The 8,739-nt window shown below is 58.3% G+C and overlaps 1 protein-coding gene across 1 annotated transcript in view; it reads left to right on the top strand.

Annotated features, from left to right (window-relative positions):
* CA4 (carbonic anhydrase 4) overlaps window positions 1-8,214 on the top strand; it is a 9,488-nt gene extending 1,274 nt beyond the window's left edge. The window contains exons 2-8 of the mRNA XM_029210762.1: window positions 4,108-4,161; window positions 5,105-5,260; window positions 5,992-6,137; window positions 6,257-6,355; window positions 6,623-6,686; window positions 6,806-6,972; window positions 7,366-8,214. Of these exons, the coding sequence (XP_029066595.1) occupies window positions 4,108-4,161; window positions 5,105-5,260; window positions 5,992-6,137; window positions 6,257-6,355; window positions 6,623-6,686; window positions 6,806-6,972; window positions 7,366-7,560 (881 nt within the window). The 3' untranslated portion in view covers window positions 7,561-8,214. The remainder of the gene's footprint in view (window positions 1-4,107; window positions 4,162-5,104; window positions 5,261-5,991; window positions 6,138-6,256; window positions 6,356-6,622; window positions 6,687-6,805; window positions 6,973-7,365) is intronic.
* Window positions 8,215-8,739: the final 525 nt, after the last annotated feature.

Genomic DNA, 8,739 nt, shown 5'->3' with positions numbered 1-8,739 from the left:
CGGGGCAGCGGGTGCAAAGCGTGTGCGCGACCGCGGTGTGCGGGGCCCGCGGCCCTCCGCCGGGCGCCGTGCGGGTCCGGGGCAAGGATGCGTCTCTGAGCCGCCGCGGCGCACGCCTCCGTTTCTTACCCTTTCTGGTGTTCCTCCGTCTGTCGTGGGTCGCTGTCCGTCCCGCGGGGGCTCAGTGTTTGGTGGCTGCCCCCGGCCCGGGGCAAGGACAACAAACTGGGTGCGGTGGGGCCCGCTCATCCCCGCTTCCCACCCTGGGTGCCTTGTCCCCGGACGCTGCCAGCACCCTTCACCTCCAGAACTGTGTAGGGAGCCTGGAGGGGGACATCCGGAGACCCGAGCCAAGCCGGTCTTTCCGGCCGGGGTGATTTTCGTTTAAAGATTAATGGTGAGGCCGAGCTCTTAATTATTCGCCTATGTGGAAGGTGGCAGGAGAGGGGTGTTAATATTTGATAAGGAGCTGAAGGCGCCTCCAGCGTCTGGGCACAGGGATCCAATCTGGCACCTTCTCTGCGACCCCACGGGGAGCCATCTCCTTGGAAGGAGGCCCCCATCTGCCAGTCCCCATCTCAGCTACCCCTTGGATGGTCCTTGGGGTCCACCTGGCCGAATCTCCTCTCTAAAGCTAGATGCTCCTCTCTTGGAGTCATGCGTGAGGGCTGAGGGTGCCCTCAGCAGCAGAGAAGGAGACCCTTGGCCGGCCCGCTGGCCCGCGGTGGGGAATGAGGGGCATCCTGCAGCAACTCCCGGCCTCTTCCTAGGAGACGAGGAAACAGAAAAGGCGGGATGTGAACATTTTTACGTGTAGGGTTGGAGGTCTGAAACCTACTTAAGCTGCTGGACTTGTAGAAAGAGAAATGCTTTGCAATTAATGCGGCTGCTTTGTAGCTGTGTGGCTTTGGGTCACTTCCCTCCTGGGTAAGTCAGTTTCCTCCTTGGGTAAGTCAGTTTTCTCGCTTACAAAACAGAGAGTAATCTGACTCAGGTATTGTTCTGAGGATTCAAATAAGATGGTGGGAGTAGGTGCTTAGTGCCGTGCCTGTGTGGCACATAGCAGGCACTCCGTAGCCACATGGCCTGGGCCCCGCCAGCCAGGATTCTCTCTCAGCCGCCCCCTCTCACAAGCTGTGCTCCCCTTAAGCGCTGGGGCTTTCTGACTGGGAGCTGCCGAGGGTCCTGCCTTCCCCACCCCTCCCCCCGCCCCATTTCATCTCCTAGGGAACCTGAGGCTGGAGAGTGACCAGGCTGTACATCGACGTCCTCAGACCATCTGCTGCCAGGGAGAGAGGAGGGGAGAGGGACATAGGCCCCTTCAGAGTCCCAGACCTAGCCAGGAGCTGCTGAGACTTTGCCCAGGGCATCTTCGGGTTTCGCTGAGCTGGTTTTCAGGATTCCTCCCTCCCCCTGGAGTGGGAGGGTGCGGTGAGCAAGGTCCACCCGAGAGAACTTCTTCAATCAGCTCTAAAGCAGGGGCCTGGGGTGGTGGGTACGACAAGGGTGGGGGACAGTGGCTGGGTGACTGGCGATGGTCGTTAGTTCTCTCACTCCATCTCTGGTCAGGGCAGATGGGCTAGGCAGCATCTGAGCTTGGAGCCAAGACCTGCGGGTAGCTCCTCTCCTTCCCAGGTCCTCTAGGAAGTGGCCTGAGAGAACTGGCTGGTAATTATCTGTAAGGGCTGCTCCCTCATGAACCAGTACAGGAGTCTGAGCTGCTCCGTGACCCTGCCACCACTTGCCTAAAAACCAGCCCCTACCTTCAGCCTTTGGATACAGACCTGACCCCCAGCCTTGGCCTCATCAACATCACATTTTCCTGGCTTCTGCTTCCTAAAGAGGGTAGTTTCAAGAGCATTCAACCAAGCAGGTCAAAAGTCTCTGTGATTAAGACAGTGGATCAGAGGTCACCATGACAACCCTAGGAGCTGTAGCCAGAAGCAGGGAGGAGCAAATTCCTCAGAAAAGCTCAGCCTGGACCAGATGGGCTCCAGGGAGGCTGACAGGGGTTCCACCCATCAGAGCTGGCTCCTGAGGGTTCCGGCTCAAGCCAGGCTTCCCCTGAAAACAGCTTCCCCCTGGGTATCAGTCACCAGGAGGGGCCAGCTCTACCTTAGAGGCGCCTTCTGCCTTTCAGGACCTCTGAGACCCAGGAGAATCATAACAGGAAGCCTTTCACGGATGCAAATGACCTCCCATCCAGTGTGTCCTTAGACACTGCCTCTGGGAGATCAGTGGCAGCTCCTTCTGCCTGAGGAAGGAAGGAAGAAAGTGGGCTCAGAAAAGTTAATGAACTCTCTTGCAGAGAATAAGCAAGAGTCAGAGCCAGGACTGGAGGCCGGGTGGTGGGCTCCAGCATCAGAGTCTGCCAACACGCAGAGATGGGCCTGGATGGGAAGTGGCCACTGCCCTTTGCAGAGCTCACCCTCGTCAGGCTTCCCCAGATGCAGCAAGTCCCAGGGTCAGCAGAGCCCTGTCCCGGGCAGGGGGTGGACTGGCCAGGGGAAGACACTGCAGGGACTGTTCATCTCTGAAAGAGGCTGTGTCAGCAAAGTAGGCACAGCATTTGATCCAGACCTGGGAGACTGGGAAACCCCAGGTGGCTCTGAAGGGCCCAGAGTGCGGGGTGGCCAATTTCCTATAGGTGCTCAGTCTCCTGGCCTTCCTCCCAGCCCCTGCCGAGAACCTGCCCCCTCTCCACCCCATGCCCATTGCAGGGACCCCAGAGGAGGTGGGCTTGGGTGGGGATGGATGTGCTCAGGCTGAGCAGGAAGCTCTGCTTTTCTTAGGAATTTCCTCATCCCTGAGTTCTTTCCAGCTCACTTCATTTCTCTCCTTGACTTTGGCCATCTGTGTCCTGACAGGAGGTTGAGGAGGGGAGGGAGGGAGGAAGCCAAGGAGAAGGGAAGGACTCGTCAGGGACTTGACTAAATTCCAACTGCCTGGAGCACTCTCTACCATCTCTCATTTAATCCTCCCCACAGTCCTATGAGGTGGATGGTATTAGTTCCATTTTACAGACAGCAAAACTAAGGCTCAGAGAGATTAAGTGACTTGTCCCTAAACCCACAGCTCCTAAGTGGCCCAGCTAGAATGCCAGCTCTGATCAAATGCTTTGTCCACCCTGCTGGCACAGACTTTCTTTTAAAAATCAATAGAGTAATTTTAGAGCGGTTTCAGGTTTACGGAAACATCAAGCAGAGAGCATAGAGAAGAGGGTTCCCATGTGCACAGTTTGCCCTGTTGTCAACATCTTGCATTAGTGAGCTATATCCATGATGCAGCCTTTTTTCAGAGATGTTGGTTCTCCTGTCCGGAGGCAGAGTGGGGGATTGGAAGGCAAGTCTGTCTGGTCCCAAACACCAGGACTGCAGGTTGGAGGGACAGGGGAAAAGACCTAGCCGCCTTCCTCCCTGCAGGACTGTGAGAGTTTAGACAAGAATGGGTCTTAATAGCACAAGAGGGTGTGTTCCAGGGAGGGACTAGCCTAATCTCCCTCATCATCGCATCAACTCTGGGAAAGCAGCCAGGCTGAACGTGGCTGTATTGTCCTGGGGGGCCTCCTCTTCCCCCCTCACCAGCCTCCCTTCCAGGTTTGAGGGAGGGGATGCAAGGAGGGAGGGGGAGGCTGATGAGCAACATGTAGAGAGTGTCCAGGCTAGCCCCTGGGGAGAGCTGACCCGCCTTGGAGGGCCCCTCAAGGGCTGCTGGCTGTCTGGTCTGCCTTGTCTGAGGACAGTGCCCTGGGCAAGGGGACCAGTGGATTGGCTATGGGTCAGGGACGCCTGGAGCCTGGCTGTTTCGACTGCCTCCTTCTCCATCCCTACAGTTTCTTCTTAAGGCTCCTTCCCCTGGGCCCTCTGTCCCCCAGGATGGCACCCCAGGAATGCTCTATCCCATCCCAGGCCAGGTTCTGACTCCAGGGATATTCCCAGCCTCTGACCCACTGTGTACACACACACACACACACACACACACACACACACACACACAGTTGCTTGTGTGCACACAGTTCACCGGCACTCATAGAGACAGACGTGTGTGTACACAGATACACTGACATGCTTCTGCACAGGCCTCACATCCTTCCTCTCTCTGTTCCAGGGTCACACTGGTGCTACCAGAATCAAGTCAAACCCTCCAACTACACCTGCTTGGGTAAGTGCAGCGAGTCTCCAGGTTGAAATGGAGACGCAGGGAAGGTGGGAAGGATGAGGTGATGGTGGCCCCAGTCAGATATCAGCTCCTAACACACACACACACACACACACACACTCTCTCTCTCTCTCTCTCTCTCTCCTGGTGCTCAGGGCACAGGGAACATAGAGTGACCTGAGTTTTTACTGGGACCTCCTGTCATCGTCTCTGACACCAAGAGAGTCAGCCCTCTGGTCCTCTGAAATAAATCAGGAGCAGTATCAAAGGGAGAAATTCATTTTGCTCCTCTCATAACAAAATGGAGAGTTGATTCTGTTCCAGTGACACCCCTGCATATGGGCCTGGGTGGCGGTTCTTTGTACTTTTTCAAGCGCTGCCCAGTTTCCTGCAATCTGCTTTCCTCCCACCGTTGCTGTTTTGGTGACTGGACAGTGCTCCCCAACCCCCCGGCCCCGCTCACTGGTGTGGGAGGTCCTGGGTGCAGGGGGCTGGGCTCCCCTGGGGCTCCCTCCCTGCCTCCCAGGGCTCAGACAAGGCTTAGTGTCAAGTCACGGGGTCCTTTCACAAGCGGCCCTTCCAGGGGACTCCACTGCTTCCACACACTCTCCCATCAACCTCCTTTGAACTTCGGAACCCCTAGGAAGCAGGTTATCACGGAGCTTTCCTTTCACAGCCCAGCATCTGAGGTGGTCCCCTACCCCAGAGCTCACACCCTAGTCCTACCCTGTCCACACCACGCCTTGCTGGTTTTGTGTGAGTGTGAGTGTCTGAGGAGGGAGAAGGGTGAGGGTGGAGTTCTGTGCTGGGCATCCCCCCAGCACAGCCTGCCAGCCATCCAAAGACCTTGTTGCCTTGAGCTGGGCCTGACCTGAGTGGGGTGGAGGACGCCACACCTCGGTGCCAGGCGCCCCTGACTCCCAGCCCACCCTCCCTCCCTGCTCAGGGCCGGACCAGTGGGGCGATAGCTGCCAGAATGACCACCAGTCCCCCATCAACATCGCCACTGCCAAGACACTGCTGGACCCAAACCTGGGACCCTTCTCCTTCTCCGGCTACGACAAGAAGCAAAAGTGGGCCGTGCAAAACAATGGCCACTCAGGTAGGTCTCAGATGGGCTGGATGCAGGCCCCGGACAGCAGGGACACGGGATCCTGGGACCCAAGTTCCCCAAGGACTGGAGGGTTGGGCTCCTCCTGGGAGGGCACACCGGGTTGTCCACTTTTGCTGAGGAGAGGCTGAAAATCCCTGGGGGGGCGGGGTGGGGAAAGCAGGGTGGACTTTGGAAAGGAGGGAACATTCTATCAGTATTTTCAATCCTGTATCAGAGCAATCTGTAGTGGGGGAGGGGACAGGTTCTAGGAAGAAGGAACAGCATGGCACAGAGGCGTGAAACAGCTTGGGGTGTTCAAAGGGCTGCATGTGGCCCCATGTGCATGGAGGACAGAGCGAAGCTAGGAGGGGCCAGAGCCAGCCCATGGTCAGTCCAGCTGGGCCTGGGGCAGGTTGCCCAGGGCTGAGGAGTTTGGACGTGGCCCTGGGAACATTGGGGCACCACGCATGGAGGGGGTTGAAGCACGGGCAGGACCGGGCTGAGTTGCATGTTTGGGCAGTGAGGGGTGTACAGAGGGAGAGGCAGACAGGGAGGCCGAGGAGGGGGCCACGGTAAGGTCCAGGCTGTACCACTGTTCCTGTCCCTTCAGGCCCGGGACCGTAGCCTGTGAAGGGTGCGAGGTAGGAGAGAAGGTCCTGCTTGGATGGAGCTGGGATGAGGGGCTGGGAGAGGCTGGGGGAGGTGGGTGCGAGGACTCTGCCCCCTCCTGTGCCCTCCAGTGATGGTGTTGCTGGGGGACGAGGCCTCGATTGCTGGAGGAGGACTGGCCGCCCGGTACCGGGCCAAGCAGCTGCACCTACACTGGTCCAAGGTGCTGGACTGGGGCTCGGAGCACAGCTTCGACGGGGATCGCTTTGCCATGGAGGTGAGGGACCTCTTCCCAGGTGGATGCCTTGGCTGGGCTCTGGGTATACTTGCCTTGGGCAAGAAGGAGGGTCCAGCACCCTGACGGGTTCTCTCTCCATCCCTCTCACCCCTTACCAGATGCACGTGGTACATGAGAAAGAAAAGGGGACATCAAGGAACACGAGCCAGAACCAGGACCCCAAAGATGAGATCGCGGTGCTGGCCTTCATGGTGGAGGTGGGGCTGCCATCCCTCAGGGCTCGAGGGGCTGCTTCTTAGGATCCAGAGACCTGGGATCCCAGCAAGGCGGGAGGGGCTGGAGAAGCTCCGACTTCCCCTCTGTTTCTCAGTGACTTGTACCTCCCCATGTGGGGAGCCCAGGGCCTTTGAGGGCCTCAGTCCCAGAAGCTGCATGCCCGCCCCACCCCAGACTGGGAGAGTGAACTGGTGGTCTCCACCGGCTCCCCACAAGCCTCTCTCAAGCCCCTTTCCCTCCTGTTCCAGGCCGGATCCAAGAATGTTAACTTCCAGCCCCTGGTGCAGGCCCTGTCTGACATCCCCAATCCCAGTGAGTCAGGACCCGGGGGGCGGGGGGCTGGGGGAGGGGAGAAGACTTCTTCCTACAGAAGAAGGTCTGGATGGTGGAGGAGCCTGTACTCTCAGAGTGAGGTGTGTGAGTCTCCCCAGATATGAACACCATGCTGAAAGACAACATCAGCCTCTTCGACCTGCTCCCCAAGAAGGAGAAACTGAGGCACTACTTCCGCTACCTGGGCTCGCTCACCACACCAGGCTGCGATGAGAAGGTGGTCTGGACCGTGTTCCAGGAGCCCATTCAACTCCACAAGGACCAGGTACACGGGGCCCGGCCGAGGGTGCAGCCTCCCCTGTGTCAGCTCCTGGAAACTGTCCCTTTGTCGGAGGCCCCAGGCAGTCTGGGGCTCAACAAGCCCCCAGGTGAGGCTAACGCAAGCTCAAGCTTGAGAACCACTGTTCTCTGGTAACAGTGATGATAGTGGTAGTAATCACAGGCCCTCAAAGCCCAGAGCTGTGAGTCCCCTCTGCTTAGGACACTCGTGGGAGCTGAGCCCCCATGGATGCAAAGCACTTTGCATCCCCGATTCTTTTCCTCTGCACAAGAACCTGAGGGGGCTCAGAGAGGCCAGGCGACTGGCCTGAGGCCACACAGTGAGGAGTGCAGCTCCGCCAGCTTCATCCCTCCCTGCTGAGCCCTGTGCCTTCCACAGATCCTGGCATTCTCTCAGAAGCTGTATTATGACAACGAGAAGAAACTGAAAATGACAGACAATGTCAGGCCCCTGCAGCCCCGGGGGCAGCGCCAGGTTCTCAGGTCCCAGGCCCCGGGACGGCTGCTGCCCTTGCCGCTGCCTGCCCTGCTGGCCCCCGTGCTCACCTGCCTGACAGCAGGCTTCCGCCGATGACGACTCATGTTTGGACACCTGACCTCTGGTCTCAGCCCTTAAGAGGGCTTGAGCCTCTGTTCCTCAGGCTTCCCGGGTTGGACTTTGGTGATGATTAAAATAGGGACATGTTTTTTGGGAAACCTCTCTTACATCTGTTTTTAGTTCCCACAACTACTGCTGCCCTGCTCCCTCAACCCACCCCAGCATGCCAGGGTGGGGCCTTAGGGCCTGGAGATTTCTTCTGAGCCGGCACCCCTCCCACCTTTGTGAATTCCCCGTTGACACCCCAATTGGAGAGATGCCGAAGGGACCTCAGAGCTCCAACACAGCCACAGCTGGAGAAGTTCCAATCCAGCCTCTCATTATATAATGGGGGAAGCTGAGGCCCAGAAAGGAAAGGAGGCTGGGTGGAGGCCACATAGTGAGGCCACGGCAGAGCCAGCTGAGAGCCGGCCAGCACCTTCCGCCCTGTACTAGTGGTGGAGAGTGCGGGTCCTGTGTGGGTACAGCCTAGGTGGGGTGGGTAGTGGGGTTCATTTATTTGCCCCAGTGTTTCTTGAGCATCTATGTTCTAGGCACTGGGGCTGTGGCGGGGAATGAGACAGACAAAATGCCTGTCCTCCTGGTGTTCACAGTCTAGCAGGAGACACTATAAATAAAGAGACACATTGTACACCGTATCAAATGGCTGTGGTCAATCAGTGGGAAGGGGCATCCATCAGAAGACTTGCAGGAGGCAGTGGGGGGAGGCCACCTGGAGGCCAGCAAGTGTTCATGCATGGAGGGAGGGAGGGAGGGAGGAAGGGAGGGAGGGAGGGGGAGAGAGACAGTGGGCAAGTGAGGAGGGTGGGGAGGGGGAAGAGGGAGAGGGGAGCGGGGGCCGTGGTGCAGGGGCTGCAGGGGTGAGGCGTACGGGCAGCAGTTAGGACTGATGCCTCATCCAGGAGCTACTGGGTCACAGGTGAATCCAAGGGTCTTTGGCCCTTGAACTTAGGAGCTTTCAATGAAGGCACACCTCCCCCACCCCAAGATCCTGTCTCTAATGGCTTTTTCCTTTCTGGGGCCCAAGAAGGGAGTGAGACTAGGAGGCAGCAGGTGCAGAGAGGAGGGTCCAGAAAACAGGGTTAAAGAAATAAGGGCCCCACAGGTGGGTCCCAGGCCAGGCTGGGCCCTGGGGGCCAGGGGTTGAGGGGCCTC

This window comes from Monodon monoceros, unplaced genomic scaffold (assembly GCF_005190385.1).
Source record: "Monodon monoceros isolate NGI ecotype Baffin Bay Population unplaced genomic scaffold, NGI_Narwhal_1 Super_Scaffold_9, whole genome shotgun sequence".
Classification (NCBI taxonomy): Eukaryota; Metazoa; Chordata; class Mammalia; order Artiodactyla; family Monodontidae; genus Monodon; species Monodon monoceros.
Note: the sequence above shows the minus strand (reverse complement) of the source record. Positions and strands in the feature narration are given on the sequence as shown.